Source organism: Mytilus edulis, chromosome 14 (genome assembly GCF_963676685.1).
Source record: "Mytilus edulis chromosome 14, xbMytEdul2.2, whole genome shotgun sequence".
In the NCBI taxonomy this organism is placed as follows: Eukaryota; Metazoa; Mollusca; class Bivalvia; order Mytilida; family Mytilidae; genus Mytilus; species Mytilus edulis.
The window spans coordinates 57,741,831-57,764,493 of NC_092357.1; the positions used below are offsets into that span (position 1 = coordinate 57,741,831).

General features: G+C 32.5%; 1 protein-coding gene across 1 annotated transcript in view; it reads left to right on the forward strand.

The window, feature by feature from the left end:
* The window catches only part of LOC139503146 (protein fem-1 homolog A-like), a 90,400-nt gene that overhangs the window by 19,577 nt on the left and 48,160 nt on the right, over nucleotides 1-22,663 (forward strand). Inside the window, exons 3-4 of the mRNA XM_071292874.1 lie at nucleotides 3,728-3,826; nucleotides 16,008-16,106. Of these exons, the coding sequence (XP_071148975.1) occupies nucleotides 3,728-3,826; nucleotides 16,008-16,106 (198 nt within the window). The remainder of the gene's footprint in view (nucleotides 1-3,727; nucleotides 3,827-16,007; nucleotides 16,107-22,663) is intronic.

Consider the following 22,663-nt stretch of genomic DNA (forward strand, 5'->3'; position numbering starts at 1 on the left):
ATCGCTTATCGTGTGCATTCCTATGACTGTTCTTACTTTTGTCTCACTTTCTATTCATGTGTTTACATTTATTACATACTTTCAAGGAACAACTACCGTCATACTGATGTAGGTGCCTGTACACAACAAATAACACGAGAATTGATTTTATAGCAATTAAGCCCAAATGTTGCGGGTTTAATATACACATAGCTTATAATAAGGCCATTATTACAAGTTTCAAAACAGCACAAACAATTTTTCGAAATCTTTTTTTAACATGGTATTATATACATGTAACAAATGCAGTCAACAGCAATTTTGTCGCCAACTCACAAACTGTGTAGATACTAGCACTGACACTTTTACCACTGTCCATACACCGGTACCTTAGTCATCAGAAAACAAAACAACACAACAGACAAATCAACTACACTACAAATCGTGATTGTAGGTAAAACATCAAACAATTAGTTTCCGTTCTCTAATTTTATTTTGCCTTCACCAAATTTTTTGAAACGCAATACCATAAAACGCAGATCAAGTGCGAATTTGAGCAGTGTCACTTTTACCGTTCTTGAGTATAACTCTTTATAACGTTATATGCAAGCTGGGGAATTATCTGTGTCGATCCAATGGACATGTTCCCCGTTTGTTTGGTTAGATTCAGTAGTTAACAGAAGGTCTGAGTAAAATTATATATTTAAAATATCTACATGGAAATAAAGTAGTTGGATTGTTTGGCAAGGTGGTAAGAGCTTAGATAGATAGATTAATAGCTGTGAGAGAGCTTGAAGAGAGCGTAGAAAACAAACAGAAATGGGTAGACAGCAAAGGGTGCCAACAAATCTAGATAATACAGTGGCTAAAAAGGCGACTATTGCGTGGGCAGTATAAATAGTAATCACAAAAATACTGAACTCCAAGGAAAATTTATTCGGAAAGTCCCTAATAAAATGGGAAAATCAAAAGTATGAGAGACTTGCAGGAGGAAAAAAGAGGACCTCAATGGTTATAAAAATTTCCTGAAAGTAAAGTAGGACACTGTTTGTTAAGGGAGTTTCTGCTCGTTTTCCTTCAACATGAGATTTGTCACTAGATTAGTACTGATGCTAGATAGCAATATGCATACATATTACCATCGATCCCCTTTTCTTTGCTTTCTTACAAATTAAGCCTACTTTTTGTGTCATATACGTGCATATGCATGTACATGTAATCAGTGTTTTCCATATATCTGAACCCAGTTGTTGAATGGTTTACGATATTTCTTTTTGGTGTATCCATGGCAACAACCTGCATTTTTTACTAATAATATTGCACAAAGTGGGTAAAGATGTCACATATTTTCCCAAAATTTGGCCCAAATGAATACTGATTGTAGGTTGAATACCAAAATTTATGACAAACGCGATAATTTAATCTTCATATAGTCAACTTTCCATTTCTGTGTAGCAACATCCCAGCGGCACCGGCATATGGAGTATATGTGTCTCAATTGATATGTTACTCTAGAGCTAGCTCAAAGTACGTTGATTTTGTTGAACGAGGAATACTGCTTTCTCAAAAGTTGCTAAGACAGGGCTATGAATCAATCAAATTAAGGTCATCACTCAGACATTTTACGGTTGCCATCATGAGCTGATTGGCGATTATGACAAAAGTGTGTCAGAAATCATATCTGATATTCTTCCTCGGCCATAATAACTTTCCATCATTACCGAACTGAACAAAGAAATAACAGGACGGGTGCCGTATACGGTGCAGGAAAAGCTTACCCTTCCAGAGCACCTGATTTCACTCCCGGTTTTTAGTAGAGTTTGTGTTGTTTCTTATTTATTATGTATAACTGTTGATGTAAATGTCCTTTGGTTTCATGAGTCTTTGTTTACTCCTTGGTTTTGATTGTTATTGTCTCTTACACTCATCAATAATGGGGATATCCGTTATTCTCACAAAACTTATGATGACTCATTTAGTTCATCAACCAATCATGGTGGCCCCTTCAAATCATCTAACAATAATAGTGATATCCCTATTTTCTACAACTGATGGCTCCTTCAATTCATCCAGTTTTAATTGTGTTATCCCATATAAACTCATCACTGATGATGATGATGATGATGATGATGATGATGATGATGATGATGATGATGATGATGATGATGATGATGATGATGATGATGATGATGATGATGATGATGATGATGATGATGATGATGATGATGATGATGATGATGATGATGATGATGATGATGATGATGATGATGATGATGATGATGATGATGATGATGATGATGATGATGATGATGATGATGATGATGATGATGATGATGATGATGATGATGATGATGATGATGATGATGATGATGATGATGATGATTATGCTGATGCTGATGCTGATGATGATGATGATGATGATGATGATGATGATGATGATGATGATGATGATGATGATGATGATGATGATGATGATGATGATGATGCCTTCAATTCATCCACCAATAATGTTTATATCCCTTATTTATAAAGCTACTATGGTGACCTTCAATTCATGCAACCATAACGGTGGTATTCATAATTTACCACTGATTATGACATCTTAATGTATATGTATAACATGACTTTGTCCACTTTATGACATAAGTTTAAATCTGTCTCGTGTTGATTTTACATAATGAAACTTTAAATTCCAAAACCGTTGATGTTAACATGATATTCATCTATCAATAATAGTGATATCTCTTATTTACACATCTCTAATGACCACAACCTATTAATCCACAAATAGATGTGATATCCCTATATTAACACACCAATGATGACGAAGCCCTCAATTCAAACGCCATTCATTATATTTATATTCATTACACAACATTTGCCACTTTGTTACACACGTTTTGATGTCTGGACATATTATTTTTAATATTCTATGCAAACACACCACTATAAATCCTCTGTAATCTCTCCCAACTTGGCTGTAACACAACAATTAGAAACAAGATGATGATATATATTTTCAATTTTGTTCACATTCTGATCACCATAAAACCAGACAGGTTTAACGGACAGAAAACTCTTAATATTAAAACATTGAAAGCGTTCAATGACGACAAATAACTTGTAGTTTTTAAATCTCTGATACCCGAGGAAAACAAGTTGTGCTTATATCTGTATTAAGATATAATTAATCTTGTGTTTTCAAATCGAACAATTCTCAAAAATGATGTGATGATTCAATCTGAGAAGGTAGAGGGTGTTTCCTGTACCACAAAATACGTTAATTCAATTCACATGATTTGCATTTCACTATTTTGAGTTGGCATTTCGTTTAATTTAAAATGACAAAATCGATTGAGACGATTGAGGGGCATATTGACATGTAGGTCTTTGCGATATTAGTTCAAAATTGAAATAATGAATTGAAATAATATGAAGTGGGATTTTTTTTCACTTGTCTTCTCTGTCTTCAATCAGATCATTTATACTTTTCGGAAAGCGATTTTTATTTATACTTTTCGAAAAGCAATATATGATTTTTAAAAGACAGTTTGGATCATAGTTCTGACATCTCACATCTAAACATGGCATTTATTTGTCGAATATGTACAAAATAATACAATTGCGATTTGTCATTTTATTCAGTGTTCCGACTAATTCATGTGAGTACATGTTATTTACATTCATAGCAAAACATGGTCTAGTCTGTGACACAAGTTTTTATATTTGTTGTATGTTAATATTACAGATGAAATCCACACCATTAATGTTTGCTGCTGAAGGAGGACACATAGAGACTGTCCGTTTTTTGATCACTGAAGGCTGTGAAAAGGAATCGGGAAACAAGGTGATTATAGATACTAATCCCCTCAATCTGATTATACTTCTGTTTATTTTTTAATAAGAACAAAATCATGTTGTTAATATTATCAGACAGTTTAATGCATCAAATTCTTGTTAAACAAAATGAGTATTAACATTTCAATCGTCAAACTGAATTTGATAATAAATATGACAAAGTTTTAATTAAGTTTTCTAAGTAAAAGATATGTTGTAGCCCTCTGATTTTACTTGAAGTTGATGAGACCAAATTCGAACATAAGATATAAGTCATACAGATCTAATGTAACACTAATTAAAAAAAAAAAGTAATTGATAGAATTATATAAAGTTGGGTTTCATTTCACTTGTGTTGACCTATGTCATTTATGAATATAAATATGATGACAAAAACATTCCTTCTTCAATTACATATTGTGAATGTAGAATATAAAGACAAGTGTGACCATTAATTTTTATCCGTTTTGACTACCGATGCATGTGAAATATATATTTTGTGTAAGTTTGTTTAAATTATAATATCAGATCTTTTTTGTAAAAGTTAAAAGGTTTTTGACAGATAACTTTTTTTCACCAGGTGATAAAAGTTTATCTTTTAAAATGTTTAAATTTAATATCTTACATTGAAATGTATGTATATACTTCAACCTAACATTGAGTGCTATTCTTTGTGTCCTTATACCAAAAATAAGGATACCTGAATGGTTAAAAATCTAGTTTAAATTTTCTCCTCTTACCAAAATCATATCCTTAAAATGTCTTTTAGTGTTCTTCAAATGTTTTTATATCAATATTCAGTATCAAACTGTATCATATAGTCAAGCAAATAAAATAGAAATATGCGTAACAAAGGACTGTGTGCTTGCATCAATCATTTGTGTTTAGTGATTCAAGTCTGTATGTCTGTTTTATCACAGTATGGAATCACACCATTACTGTGTACTGTCAACAATGGTCATCTAGATATAGTCAGTTATCTTGTAACAGTCGGCTATAAAATGGAAGCAATTGACAATGTGATTATACATAGTGTCACCTCAGTCTGACTCTGTTTCTGTTTATATTGAATTAGTACAAAATCAGGTTGTAAACAGAGGTTTAATGGACAACACATACTTGTTAGAATTAAATAAATAGTGTTTATATTTTCAACGCCAAACTGCTTGAGATAACTTTTTCACCAGGTGATAAAAGTTAATCTTTTAAAATGTATAAATTTGATATCTCACATTCAACTGTATATATATACTTCAACCTAACATTTAGTGCTATTCATTGTGTCCTTATACCAGAAATAAGGATACCTGAATGGTTTTAGATCTAGTTTAAATTATCTCCTCATACCAAAATCACAACCTTAAAATGTCTTTTAGTGTTCTTCAAATGTTTTTTATATCAATATTCAGTATCAAACTGTATTATATAGTCAAGAAAATAAAATAGAAATATGCGTAATACAAGGACTGTATGCTTGCATCATCCATTTGTGTTAAGCGATTCATAAAAGAAAGCTGATAACGTGTACAAGAAACAGTGCAAATTATGACTTGTACATCATTACAATTTGAACACAACGTATTTATAATTTAATTGTATTGCACAACATCAAACTTGAGATAGTAAACATGATAAAGGTTTGATTTTGTTTTCTAACAAAAGAGATAGTTTGTAAACCTCTGATTTTACCTAGAGTTGTAAAGAACACGATTTGTAAAATTATGATAATCATACAGATCGAATGTGAAACATCTTTTTGATGACAACAAATAGTTCAGTTAAATATATAGATTCGGGTTTTATTCGTACACCAGTGACTGATGATGAGAACCTAAATTTACAGACCACTGATGGTGACACCGTAAATTCACCGACAACTAATGGTGACAGACTATAATCACGCTGCACTCATCATGACTGCCTAAAATCACACATCATTGATGGTGACACCCTCTTTTCACCAACCACTGATGTTGAAAACCTAGATTCAAAAGCCACTGCTCGTGAAATCCTTTAATTCCAACAAAAACGATGGTGACACCCCTCCAAAGGCGCACTCCAATGATGGAGACACCCTTGCTTCATCAACCACTGATAGCAACACCCAACATTTACCCACCACTGATGATGACAATCTGATATAACACACAACCAGATGTGACACTACAGGGTCAGACACCTTGATAATGACAACTTATATTCCAGCACCTTAGATATTCAAGATCAATTAAAACACTGAAACAAAATAAATAAAGGGTGTTTTTGAAAAAAACTTCTCATGGTAAAGGCCAATATATTTGCACCACTAACAACACCTTAAATCACACACAAGTGAAGATATAAATTTGAATTTTCGCATCTCTTATGGTGACATTTTTAAATCGCGAAATCGGTGACAACCTAAAACATATTGATTACGCCTAAAATTCAAATACGTGTGATGATGACATGGTCAATTCGCAAACCACTAATAGTAACACCGTTGATGTTGACATGATACATTCGCAAACAACTGTCGGTCACATCATTTATGATGGCATGGTAGAATAACAAAACACTGATGGTTAGTATTTGTGACATTTCTTTGTCATTTTGTTGCATGGTAAATTCCGACACCTTTTATGGTCACACAATGGATAGTTGTATGTTAAATCCGCACACCACTGGATTATATATTGGCTCTCAGTAATGCATTGTAATGACGACTTCAGTATGTCTACGAAAGAAATGTATCCTGTTAAACTAATTTTAAATTAAGCTAATCCTAACAATGATCACTGCCCTTTTCTGGATCTAGATATCTATATCATTAACGGGAAGCTTAATACAAAAATTTATGATAAAATAGATGATTTTTCATTTTCTATCCTTAATTTTCCATTTTTAAGATGGTGACGTTCCCTTGTCGATATCTTATGGTGCTTATATATCTCAACTTGTACGATTCGCTCGTGTAAATAACAATGTTGTAGATTTTAGCAAGATAAATTTATGTATTACTGAAAAAAATATTACACCATGGTTTTCGTTATCACACACTAGTCAAAACATTTATTAAACTTTATCATCGGTACAAGGAAATCATTCGTAAATATAACTCAACAAGCAGACATCGTATACTTTTATGTATTTCACATAATCTTTATGGTAATATTCTTTAAAAAAGCACAAAAATATCAGTATTCACCTCAAAAGATAACAAAACCTTTCAACATAGATTTCAAAGAAGGGATATAGTTACGATACTGTTGTCAGGTCATTAAAAATTGCAAGTTTTGGCTTTAATATTGATTCAGTTATATGATCTTTGCGTCGGAATTAAACAGATTTTTTCTAAAACCAGTTGTTGGCATCACACGGGTTATGTCCTTCTCATATATTTTATGATGGTAAAATACTAAACCCCTAACGGGAGGGATTGTGATTGATATTCATATAATTAAGACACAATCTTTCAATCAGTTAAATTGAGGTCTTGAGCTTTAATGACAGTAACTGATACTAGTCATTTGTTACTTAATGTATCATTGTCATTGTGTTACAAATTCTTACATCGGATTCGGTCTTCTCTTTAACTGACTTTTACTATGTGTTTTGTTGTGCGTTTGTTTTTTCTATATTGGCTAGAGGTATAGGGGAAGGTTGAGATCTCAAAAAACATGTTTTACCCCACCACATTTTTTGTGCCTGTCTCAAGTTAGGATTCTCTGACCCTGGTTAATCTTGTATGATTTTTTATTTTAGTTGCTTGTGTATAATTCGTAGTTTAGTATGACGTCCATTAACACTGAACTAGTAACATACTTGTTTAGATGACAGCTGAAGGACTCCTCCGGATTTGAAGATCAATTGGTGGACTTCGGCTGTTGTTTACTCTATGGTCGGGTGGTTGTCTCTTTGACACATTCTCCATCTCCATTATCAATGTTATTGCCCACGACGTCTAAAAGTTCGATAGCAGGAATTTTTGTACGATGCAGACATGCTAATTAAAAATTCAAATCGGCTTTTTCTTATGTATTTTATATCTTTAAAAAGACATTAAAAGTGAGTATATGACATTTTTATGGATAACCGGTACTACACACCTTTATTGATCGTTCAAGGTGAACGTTAGTGTGTCGAGTGTATTTCACCTGACATACCAAAATGAATTTAGAGTACCGAAGCAGAAAAATGTATCGTTAAAATTATAATTCGTTGATTTAAAAAGTTAAAAGGATTAAGACAATAAGAATAAATTTATAATAATTAATATATATAATAGAGACCGTTCAGAACTTGTTTGTTTCATTCCACGATTGATTCAATAATATATAGGGACTGACCTAATTAAATATGTGTGTATACTATAGATTTTTAAACGCATGATTTGTATCTGAAGGACCAAACAATATGAAGATTACAATTATAAATTGTCATATCGAAAAATGGTCCACTGTTTAAAAGTGTCTAGTTAAACACAAATCTAATCTAATACCGTACTGTATTTCATGTTTTCCAAATTTACGACGGCACACTCGACGTCGAATAAGTCGAATACTCTTGTCCGGTCCCGTCGACATCAAAATATGGTGCTTCGACTGTATTTGCCAATTGAAGTTAAGCAACAAATAATCATTCAATCAACAATGCCGGTAATTCAGTGAAAAGTTATCATATCTATAAATAAATGATAATACCATACTGTGGATTCATATATAGTCGTGGGTTTCAATTTTCGTCGATAGAGAATAACTTCTTGGACATTTGATTTCAAATCTCTACATACATAGCCTATGAAAACGTTGCAATTCGTTGGACATTTTAATTTGTGGCTGACTTATACCAACGAAGCCCAAGAAAGCTGTTATCCAACGAAAAATAATGATTCCGCAGTATTTTAAAAGCATGTAAGTCGAAATATCCCTTTGATTTAACAGGTTATTCCAAATTTTTTTCATTCTTAGTGTTCCAATTTTTAATGTTTTTGTCGTTCACAAGAATTATCTCGAGAAAAATGTGTATTTTAGTAGAGTGTTTCTTTCCAGTTTTGTTGTGCAATTCTAGTATAGTGTTTACTTGCGATAAACATAGTAACCTAAAACGTCATTTTGAAAACAAAATGTTTTGAATACATAAACAATGACATCTATAATTGAAATAGTTGATGAGAAAAAACTGCAAGTTGTTATTATTACTGTGTTAGGCCTCTTTGGTTTATTGATGATTATAAATGAACAAGATTAACAATGATTAAGTAAGTAACATAACGCATAAGCTATATTTTTTATGACAGGAATATTAAAGTTAACATCTTTGATTCCTACAAAATGAGTGACAAACTTGTAATAAGGTAGTTTCAGTAGGACATACGTTGCTTTTTCGTGTAAAGTGTTGATAAATTGCTATTGAAGCATGTGTGTTTTCTTATTTATGGACCAAAATGACATTCTTACAAAAAAATAATTAACCTGCACACGAAAACAGTGTGATTGACATTTGTAACTTATCTATAAGCCCCCTGCAGATTAAATTGAAGCTGAATTTAGGTTTGCACTCCGTCCGTCCGTCTGTTTGTATGTATGATCAGTTTGCTGCATTTATTTTCTTTGTGCTTGAAAGGTATTGATATGATATTTGGTATGGATTTTTGGTATATAGCTGTATCTTGACTAGTTATAGATTATGTTTGGATTCTACTCTGTTTTAATGGGTTTTTTTTTGTGCAGAGTTATGTTCCTTGGACTTCTTAAATTGACACAAGTAATCAGTTTTCAGAACTTTTTTCGTAATGCTTAAATATATTGATTTGATATTTGCTTTTTTGCTAAATCATGTGACAAGTTATAGATCGAGTTCGTACTTTTGTCTGTTAAAGTGATCTTTTGCTAAAATAGTCTTTGGGCTTAGAAAAAATGAATGCAAAATATCAATGCAAGAAATTTTAAACCAGTAGGGGACTATGTATTGCAATTCAATACTCTCAGAGTGCTTGTTTAGAAGCCTCTTGACATTTTTAGTACAAATCATTCAACTTTTAAACAAGTTTTTAATGCAAAATCATTCGTTACAATTATATGGAATTATTGTTTGTTACATCAAACTTAAGAAAGACAACATACTTGCCATTTACAGGTTCCCTATAGTTTAACTTACAATACTGCGAGATAGGTAAATAATGTACCATTGCTTTATAGGATTGGATCTCATAAGAATGTTTCTTATTGTTGATCATTTTGTAATGACTGTTAATTTGCTGAATATGTCGTGATTAGGGGAAAACTACTTTTAAACCGTTGTACATTGGCTTCATTTACCTTTTGAAGTTCTGACAAATAGTTTTAAACTACAAAAAAACAAACAAATGATTATCAACAATTGAATCGAAGTTTTAAGTTAACATGTTCACCTAGAATGACTAAGGCTTTCAATGAATATCTATCTTTTGTTTAATAGTATTATTGAAACTGAGATCCACGAAATAACTATCTGAAATTTTCTCTTTTTTGAATTTTTGAAACAGAGAACGACCAATTTACATATCCTATGAAATGGCTTTTTTTCTCTATCCGTGAAAATTGATACCCACGAAAATAAATGAATTCACAGTACCTCATAAAAAAAATTCTCATCTTAAGGTGGTACCTAACACTACAGGGAGATAACTCTGTAAAGTCAGCTAAACGTTTTAATTACGTTGTGTTGTAAAAGGAATATTTACCTTCTCAATGATCAAACTTGATGTTTGTCAAACTGCAATAAAACCAGTGTATTTTTTCTGACATAACGGTTGGTTCAAAATTCTTAAACATTTTATATTTTTGTTAAAGGATCAAAGTAAATATTTTGACTAAATTTTATGAAAATTAAACGAGCCAAATCAATTTTAGTGAAAGTGTTGGGTACCATCTTAAAATCCAATATATAGTAAAGCTAAATATACTAGCTCACAACTAATGACAAAACTCTTTAAATAACCACACCACTTATGTTCAGTCCCCATTATAAATAAAAATACCACGGTTGACAGCACTCTGAGAAGTAACACGTCACTGATGGTGAAACTATAAATCAATATGTCATAGGTAGGGAAGCTCTATAAATTAACACAACACTGATATTTTAGCAAACCATTGATAGTGAAGCTCTATAGATTATCAAATCACTGATGGTGTAGCTATATACATTAAAAGAATACTGATGAAGACATCATATTATCAAACATCACAGAAAGTGAGCTTCTAAAAATTAACACCCTACTAATGGTGAAGCTCTATAATATAGATTACAACAACAGGGATATAGAAGCTATTTGAATTCGCATTTACCTGACCATGAATAAATAAAAATTTGCACACAATGATGTGGACGCTTCAGAAGTTTCACACCACAAATGTAAGATCTCTTTAAATAATGATTCTAATGAAGACGTCGTATATTCACACAAATGAACGTGAATCTCTATAGTTTAACACAACACTGCTGAGAAATATATATAGATTACCAAAAAAACACTAAGAGTGAAGCTCTATAAATTAAAACAAAACACCGATGAAGACACCGTTTATTCACACGTCACTGATAGTAGACCTATAAATTAACACACCGTTTATGTTTAAGCTCGATAGTATAAACAAACCAGTGATAATGAGAGTCTATTAATTCACACATCAATGATACTGACATATATACATTAACACAACACTGATCGGGAGGCTCTTTAAATTAACACACCATTATTAGAGAAGCTCTATGTATAAACACACAACTAAAATCGAAGCTCTATATTTTAGTAATGTTGAGTCTGTAGCTCTTCTTGATCCAATGATACACAGCTCATTATTAAGTTATATTAATTTACATAACAATAATTATGACACCTTATATTCCGAATATTGAGGCTTTATTAACCATATGTCATTGATAGTTAAGTCCTATACATTGACATGACATTGATAAACAAACCTTAACGCACTTCAGCTGTGTAAAATAACATACTTCTGACGGCAAAGCTCTACAAATGGGAAAAAAAATTATTGTCAAGATTATAGATTAAAAATAAAATTAATGGCAAAGCTAATGAAATTTTACTCATCCTTAATGATCCATTAATACAACTATTAAGCGGGAGGTTTGGCATACCACAAAACCAGGTTCAACCCACCATTTTTTTTTCTTAAAATGTCCTGTACCAAGTCGGGAATACGGCCATTGTTATTATAGTTGGTTTCTGTGTGTGTTACGTTTAAATGTCGTGCTTCTGTTGTGTCGTAGATCTCCTCTTGTATTTGACGTGTTTCCCTCTGTTTTAGTTTGTAATCCAGATTTGTTTTTTCTCAACCGATTTATGAATTTCGAACAGGGTCAACCATTTTCTACATTTGAAAACACCTATACCAAGTCAGAAATGTGACAGTTGTTGTCCATTTGTTTGATGCATTTTGTCATTTGATTTTGCCATGTGATTAGAAATTTTCCGATTGAATTTTCCTCGGAGTTCAGTATTTTTGTTAATTTTATTCTACTGTTGCCTTTATTAATTTTATAAAAAATGAGTTTACATACTCGCTCTGGTCATTGAATGGCCTTAATTTGTTGTTCGTGTACAATATAAAACAAGTGTGACTGGTCGTTTTATTCAGTGTAACCACTGATAATTGCGATATATATTTTATTTATATTGATTACACAACATTGCCCAGTTTATAACACAATCTTTTGATGTTTGTTATATGTTGATATTACAGGACGGAATGACACCATTGTTGTATGCAGCACAGAAAGGACACCTGGAAATCCTCCGTCATCTTATCACAGTCGGTTGTGATAAAGAAGGCAGATCAACCAAGGTGACTTTATATTTTATCTCTTTAGTCTGATTCTACTCAACCCTATACTGAATCAAAAAAAAATCATTGTTGTTAATCAGACAGGTTTAATAGACAATACATACTTGCTAGAAAGATTAGAAAGAAGCAAAGAGTGTTAACATTTCGATCTTCAAATAGAATCATATAATCAAAATGACAAAGGTAAACATTGTTTTCTTACAAGATTTCATTATGTTTACCTTTGATTTTTTTCCTGGAGGTTTAAACAGTTGGTTTGTATCCTACAGATTGACTGTAAACATCACAAATTCATAAAATATAATAAATAGATTGAAACAAAGTGGGATTTAATTTAACTTGCTTTGACTTACTTCATTCATTAATATATACATCATATACTTTTCTTAGCCATTAACTTTTTTCTATCTCAGTTCTGATCATATCATAGTTCAGACTTGCTGTTGTTTATGTAGAATATAAATACAAATGTGACTGGTTATTTTATTCAGTTTTGACTACTGATTGATATGACATTACTTACTTACTTACTTACTTACTGCCCTTGTACGTCATTGGCGTGTAGGGCAGTAACGACGATTTTCCACTTTTGTCTGTCGTTGGCAGTTTTCTGTAGTGTGCCCCATGTCTGTTGGTATTTACTAGCCTCTACCTCTACAGTTCTTCTCCATGTCATTTTGGGTCTTCCTCTCTTTCTTTTACCTTATGTGGGTCCAGTGGAGTGCTGTCTTTCTGATATCATCCTGGTCTTTCTGTAGGACATGCTCAATCCCCTTCCAGCGTTATTATTGTGGCTATATCTTGTTGTTGGCATCAGATGAATAGGTCATCGTTTGAAATTTTATGTGGCCAAAAGATTCGCAGAATCCTTCTTAGACTTTTCGTATGGAATACAGACAGCTGGTTTTGGTCTTGTTCTGTCATCCTCCAACATTCTGAACCATACAAAAGTACTGGCAAAACACAGCTACTGTAAAGTTTCAGTTTGGTCCAGATGGTATTTTGATTAGATCTCCATACAGCCTGCAGGTTGTAAAGAGCTGACCTTGCCTTTGATAGTCTTCTTTTGATGTCACATTCTGCGCCGTCATCGGTAGTAACAGTGCTGCCAGTGTATGTGAAGGTATCAAAATGTGGTAATGTTTTTTCCATCCATCAATACTGACCCTGGGATGTTTACATTAAGTGTTATGATTTCAGTTTTCTTTACGTTGATTTTCAGCCCCATCTGTCCTGAATATTTTTCTAGCTCTGAGGTCTTATCTTGAATATGTTGGTGTGTGTGAGACATCAATGCTAAGTCATCAGCAAAATCTATGTCTTCCAAAGTGGTGAAAGTACTCCATCTTATAACTCTTGGTGTATTAGCAGTTGTTTGTCTCATTATCCAGTCAAAGTCAACAAAGTTTGTATATAGCTGCCGTTGCCATTCTGTGCATTGTTCTATAATATTTCTTAATGTAAATATTGGGTCGATGCAACCTCTTCCCGGACGTAGTAGATCATCAATGGAGTTTGCAATTCGTCTAATTATGATTTTTGCCATGATCTTACTTGGGATGGAAAGTAGTGTAATGCCACGCTAGTTGTTACAATCATTAAGTGCTCCCTTTTTTTGGTATTTTGATTATAGTGCCATTATTCCAGATGTATGATATCTGTGCTCTATTCCAGATGTCTTTAAAGATGTTGTAAAGCAGGATGGCAGATAAGCCTGTCTAATTTAAACAGTTCAGCATTCTGATTGTCGTTTCAAGGTGATTTGTCATTTTCTAGGCTTTTGATTGCAGAAATTAACTTATGCATTTCAGGTGGTTCTATGCTGATTTCCATTTCGTTGTTATTTTCTGCAATAATAGGGAGTTCTGTTGGAGTTGGTCTTTTTAGTAGCTAACTGAAATGTTCTGTCCATCTTTGTTCTTGTTCATTTTCAGATGATAAAAAATTCCCTAGCTTGTCTTTAAAAATAATAGTAAATGATCCTGTGTTTTTGCCACAAATAATTTTGGTTATTTTATATAAGTTGCCTTGCTCGCCTTTGTCAGCTAAGTAAAAGACATTTTGTAGACCTCTGATTTTATGACGATGATAATACCTTCAATTTATCCACCAATAATTTGTATATCCCTTATGTACACAGCTACTATGGTGACGCCTTCAATTCATTCAACCATAATGGTGATGTTCATAATTTACCACTGATTAAGACACCCTTAATGTATATGTATAACATTACTTTGTCCACTTTATGACGTAAGTTAAAATCTGTCTCGTGTTGATTTTACATAATGAAACTTTAAATTCAAAAACCGTTGATGTTATCATATGATATTCATCTATCAATAATAGTGATATCTCTTATTTACACATCTCTAATGATGACAACCAATTAATCCACAAATAGATGTGATATCCCTATATTAACACACCAATGATGACGAAACCCTCAATTCAAACGCCATTCATTATGTTTATATCCATAACACAACATTTGCCATTTTATTACACAAGTGTTGATGTCTGTTCATATTAATTTTAATATTCGATGGAAACACACCACTATAGATCCTCTGTAATTTCTCCCAACTGTGCTGTAACACAACACTTAGAAACAAGATGATAATATATTTTTTTCTAATTTTGATCACATTGTGATCGCCATAAAACCAGACAGGTTTAACGGACAGAAAACTCTTAATATTAAAACATTGAAAGAGTTCAATGACGACAAATAACTTTTAATTTGTAAATCTCTGATAGCCGATAATAACAAGTTGTGCTTATATCTGCATTAAGATATAATTTATCTAGTATTGTCAAATCGAACAGTTCTCAGAAAATGAGGTGATGATTCAATTTGAGAAGGTAGAGGGTGTTTCTCGTACCACAAAATACGTTTATTCAATTCACATGATTTGCATTTCACTATTTTGAGTTGGCATTTCGTTTAATTTATAATGACAAAATCTTAGACGATTGAGGGGCATATTGACATATAGGTCTTTGCGATATTAGTTCAAAATTGAAATAATGAATTGAAATAATAAAAAATGGGATTTTATTTCCATGTCTTCTCCGTCTTCAATCAGATCATTTATACTTTTCGTAAAGCGATTTTTATTTATACTTTTGTAAAGCAATATATGATTTTTAAAAGACAGTTTGGATCATAGTTCTGACATCTCACATCTAAACATGGTTTTTATTTGTTGAATATGTACAAAATAAATACAACTGCGATTTTTCATTTTATTCAGTGTTCCCACTAATTCTTGTGATTACATATTATTTAAATTCATAGCAAAACATGGTCTAGTCTGGGAAACAAGTTTTGATTTTTGTTATATGTCAATATTACAGACGGAATCCACACCATTAATGTTGGCTGCTGGTAAAGGACACCTAGAGACTGTCCATTATCTGATCACTGTAGGCTGTGGAAAGGAATCGAGAAACAAGGTGATTATAGTTACTAATCCCCTCAATCTGATTATACTTCTGTTGATTTTTTATTTAGTACAAAATCATGTTGTTAATATTATCAGACAGGTTCAATGCATCAAATTCTTTAAAAAAATTAGTAGAATTAACATTTCAATCGTCAAACTGAATTAGATAATACAAATGACAAAGTTTTAATTAGGTTTTCTAAGTAAAAGATGTTTTGTAGACCTCTGATTTTAATTGAAGTTGATGAGAACATAAGATATTAATCATACAGATCTAACAAATGTCTAATGTAACACTAATTTAAGAAAAATAAGTAATTGATAGAATTATATAAAGTTGGGTTTCATTTCACTTGTGTTGACCTATGTCATCTATGAATGTGAATATGATATCCTTTTTTATAATAAAAGTTCGGATCATACTTCTGACATCTGATGACAAAAAAATTCCTTCTTCATTTATTGTGAATGTAGAATATAAATACAAGTGTGACCATTAATTTTTATCCGTTTTGACTACCGATGCACTTTTAATAGTGATATCCTAATGTTAACAATGTTGATGATGACGTCTTTAATTTATCTAACAATAATGGTGATATCACTAATACATACATCACTGATGACAAATCTTTTAATTCATCTACTCATAATGGTGATATCACTTATTCCTTTACTACTGATGATGAAGTCTTAAATATATCTATCAAAAAGATGTTATTCCTAATTTTAAGACAATTGATGTTCAATCCATATAGGTTCACACATTCTACCTTCAGACATCCTTAATTTGCACATACTTATGGTGAAACCCTAAAATCGGGAATTAGTCATAATGACGCCAAAAATTTATACACAATTGATGATTTTATCGTAAATTCAAACACCACTGATTCACACATGAATGATGATCACAACCTCAATTAAACAACCATTAATGTTGAAAGCCTAACTTCACACAACAATGATGCTGACAGCCTAAACTCACTCACCCCTGACGGTGACTCCCTTAATTTGCCAATCACTGATGGTGAAATCCCTTTAATCCACACACCACTGACGTTGACACCTTTTAAATTCACCCACCACTGAATACAGCATCCTGAATCTACACACCATTGATGATGACAAATACCCATAAATTTCACACACCACCGATAGTGACAAAAACCCATAGAATTCACACACCACTAATGATGAAACCGTTCAGAATCACACTTAAATGATGAGGCCATCTTAAGTTAAAACATCACTGATGGTGAGACCTAATATTCCGACACTTGAGATAATCAAAATAAATTAATTCACACATTAGTCATATTAACGTGATTAAGAGTGACACCTTAAAATCACAATGTGATTATGACCCCTAAACTCATGCAGGTCTAATGGTGAAAATATAAAATCATAATCGTAACGCCCGGAATTCAAATACATGTGATGATGACATGAAAAATTTGCAAACCACTGATGGTCACACCATTGGGGATGACATGGTTAATTCGCAAACCACTGATGAATAAACCATTGATGATGACACGGTAAAATGGAAAAACACTTATGGTCATAATATTGATGATGACATGGTAAATTCGCAAACCACTGATGGTCACACCATTGATGATGAAATAGTATATCTGCAAAAAACTGATGGTCACACCATTGATGATGATACTGTAAATTCACAAACAACTGACGGTCACACAATCAATGATGACACGGTAAATTCACAAACAAATGATGGTCACACAAGTGAAGATGAAATAGTAAATTCACAAACCACTGATGGTCACTCCACTGATGATAACATGGTGAATTCGAGATCACTGATGGTCACTACATCGATGATGACATGGTTAATTCGCAGACTGATAGTCACTCCATTGATGATCGCATGGTAACTTTGCAGACCACTGATAGTCATTTCATTGATGTTGGCATAGTTAATTCGCAAACCACTGATGGTTACTTTATTGATGATGACATGGTAAATTAGCAAACAACTGATGGGCACATCATTACAAGTGAATTGGTGAATTGTGAACCACTTGTGCTGACACTTTTACTTCAGATAGCATTTATAATTAAATCCGAAATTTAAACACCACTGATAGGAACAGTCTATATTTGCGAATCATAGTGGCGACAACCTTAATGCATACACCATTGATGAAAACATCTCAAATTCTAACTCCATCGATGAAAACATCTTATATTCTTACACCATCGATAATATAATATTAAAATAAAACTCCCCTGATGAGTACACCTTAGATTTACACACCACTGATCGATGTAGGTATCCTTTATTCATACACCTCTGGAGGGTGAAACCCTGAAACATCCCACCACTTATAGTAACACATTCAATCGGTCCACTAAAAATGGTGATACGCCTTATTGACACCGTACTGAAAATAACACCTTCAATTTATTAGCCAAATATGGTAATTCACGTGTTTCACACACCACTAATGATGACAACCTTAATTCAACCACCACTCATATTGACTCCTTCAGTTCATTTACCAGTAATGTTTAAAAACTAATTCACTCAACACTGATGGTGACACTCTAAATGTAAACATCAATGATAATGACGTCTTCAATTCATCATCCATAGTAGTGTTATTTATAATGAGTGTCTAACTTAAACATGTTAAACTATACTTAATTGTGTATCACATATACATTGCGACACAAAAAAAAGATCAAAATAAATTAATAAAGTTTGAATACTCACCAAATATAATTACATATTAGGTTAAATCCTGTGGATAAAATTAATATATTTAGACGACACACATCTGAGCTATATCAGAGAACGCACATGTCTTGAGAAACAATACTATGCCCATTATTAATGGCAACACAGATCATACCGATAACGGAGTTAATTCCGGAAAACTTAACTATAAAAAAAATTAAAAAGAGAGAAAGAAAAGAAAAAGAAAAAAGAATATGTATGTGTAATGACAATAATTTATCAAATTTATCTTGTGAAATGTATTACATTATGAATACTAACATTATGAAGAAATAATTTCTAACCAAATGCTGCTTCCCTTAACTATTAGGTAAGCTAACACGAAGGATACTAATTCAAAAGCTGTAAATTGTTACAGCAAATATGCAAAACAGATATTGTTACGTTGGGAAAAAAATGTTATTTTTAATTCACACACCACTGATTATGACTCCCTCAATTCGTCTATCAAAATATGGTGATATGCCTTATTCCCATACAACTAATAATGACTCTTTCAATTCATCAACCACTAACGATAATGTTCCTAATTCACAGATCACTTATGACTATCAGGTTGATTAATGACTCCCTCAATTCATCCACCAAAAATGACCATATCCCTATTTCATACACTACTGATGATGACTCCTTTAGTTCATCCATCAATAACGGTAATATCAATTATTCTCATACAACTTCTGATGACTTCCTCAATTCATCCACCAAAAATGATGGTATGCCTATTTTAAACACCACTGATGAAGACTCTTTAAGTGAATCCATCAATAACGGTGATATCTCTAACTCACAAACAACCGATGATGACACCTTCGATACATTCACAAATAATGGTGATTTCCTAATTAACACACCATTGATGATGAATCATTTTGTTCATAAATAATGCTGATATTCAATTTCAACACGTAACTGATGAGGATTCTCTAATCATACAAGAGCGATGTGTGTATCCCTAATTCTCAAACAACATATAATGATTCCTTCAAGTTATCCACAAAACATCATGTTATTCACAATTCACAGACCATTAAATGATTAATGATGACTTCTTTTATGTGTCAACCAATAAAGATGATATCCTTAATGCACACGTCACTGATGGTGAAGTCTTGGATTCATCCGAGACGAATGGTAATATCCGTAATTCTAACTGATGGATACACCACTGATGATGACATGGTAAAATGGAAAAACACTTATGGTCATAATATTGATGATGACATGGTAAATTCGCAATTCACTGATGGTCACACCATTGATGATGAAATAGTATATCTGCAAACAACTGATGGTCACACAATTGATGATGACACGGTAAATTCACAAACAAATGATGGTCACACATTTGAAGATGAAAAAGTAAATTCACAAACCACTGATGGTCACTCCATTGATGATAACATGGTGAATTCGAGATCACTGATGGTCACTACATCGATGATGACATGGTTAATTCGCTGAACACTGATAGTCACTCCATTGATGATCGCATGGTAACTTTGCAAACCGCTGATAGTCGTTAAATTGATGATGGTATAGTTAATTCGCAAACCACTGATGGTTACTTTATTGATGATGGCATGGTAAATTAGCAAACCACTGATGGGCACATCATTATTGGTGAATTGGTGAATTTTGAACCACTTGTGGTGACACTTTTACTTCAGATAGCATTTATTATTAAATCCCAAATTTAAACACCACTGATAGGAACAGTCTATATTTGCGAATCACAGTGGCGACAACCTTAATGCATACACCATTGATGAAGACATCTTAAATTCTAACACCATCGGTTAAGACATCTTATATTCTTACACCATCGATGATGAAATATTAAAATTAAACTCCCCTGATGAGTACACCTTAGATTTACACACCACTAATCGATGTAGGTATCCTTTATTTATACACCTCTGGAGGGTGAAACCTGAAACATCCCACCACTAATAGTAACACACTAAATCAAAATCAACACTGAAGGTTACAACCTATATGCACATACCACTGACGACAACAACCAAAATATAGGCACTATTGATGGTAACAACCTAAATATATAACACCAATGGTTGTGACGCTTTGAAATGATTTACTACTGCTTGTAATAACATGAATGATTGATGACGACAAACAGAGTTTACACGCCTCTGATTTTGACATCATAAATTCAAGCACCACTTATATTGCTACTTTAATTTCAAACAATACTGATACGAATAAACCCTTAATTTAAGAAATCTGATGATGACATTCAATAATGTCACACACTGGTAATTAAGACACCCTCACTACACACACCACTTATAGCTGAAATATTTTTAAGCACACAATTTGAAAGCCAAGAATTGCACACAACATTTATTTTGACTTTAAGACTTTTCACAACAACTTATGATGACACATACAATGGGTGTACTTAAAATGGTGATACGCCTTATTGACACCGAACTGAAAATAACACCTTCAATTTATTAGCCAAATATGATAATACACGTGTTTCACACGCCACTAATGATGACAACCTTAATTCAAACACCACTCATATTGACCCCTTCAGTTCATTTACCAGTAATGTTTAAAAACTAGTTCACACAACACTGATGGTGACACCCTAAATTTAAACACCACTGATAATGACGTCTTCAATTCATCATCCATAGTGGTGTTATTTATAATGAGTGTCTAACATAAACTTGTTAAACTGTACTTCATTGTGTATCACATATACATTTCGACACAAAAAAAGATCAGTAGATGAATTAATAAAGTTTGAATACTCACCAAATATAATTACATAAGTTTAATCCTGTGGATAAAATTATTATAATTAGACGACACACATCTAATCTATATCCGAGAACGCACATGTTTTGAGAAACAATACTTTGCCTATTATACATGGCAACACAGATCATACCGATAACGGAGTTAATTCCGGAAAACTTAACTATAAAACAAATAAAAAAGAGAGAAAGAAAAGAAAAAGAAAAAAGAATATGTAGGTGTAATCACAATAATTTATCAAATGTATCTTGTGAAATGTATTATATTATGAATACTAACATTATGAAATAATAATATCTAACCAAATGCTGCTTCCCTTAACTATTAGGTAAGCTAACATGAAGGATACTGATTCAAAAGCTGTTACAGCAAATATGCCAAAAAGATAATGTTACGTTGGGAAAAAAATGTTATTTTTAATTCACACACCACTAATTATGACTCCCTCAATTCGTCCACCAAAATATGGTGATATGCCTTATTCCCATACAACTAATAAGGACTCTTTCAATTTATCAACCACTAACAATAATGTTCCTATTTCACAGATCACTGATGACTATCAGGTTGATTAATGACTCCCTCAATTCATCCACCAAATATAACCATATCCCTATTTCATACACGTCTGATGATGACTCCTTAAGTGCACCTATCAATAACGGTGATATATCTAACTCACAAACAACTGATGATGACACCTTCGATACATTCATAAATAATGGTGATTGTCCTAATAAACACACCACTGATGATGAATCCTTTCGTTCACAAATCATGCTGATATCCAATTTCAACACTGATGAGGATTCTCTAATCATACAAGATAGATGTGTGTATCCCTAATTCTCAAACAACATATAATGATTCCTTCAATTTATCCACAAAACATAATGTTATTCACAATTCACAGACCTCTAATGAGGACTTATTTTATTTGTCAACCAATAAAGATGATATCCCTAATGCACATGTCACTGATGGTGAAGTCTTGGATTCATCCACGATGA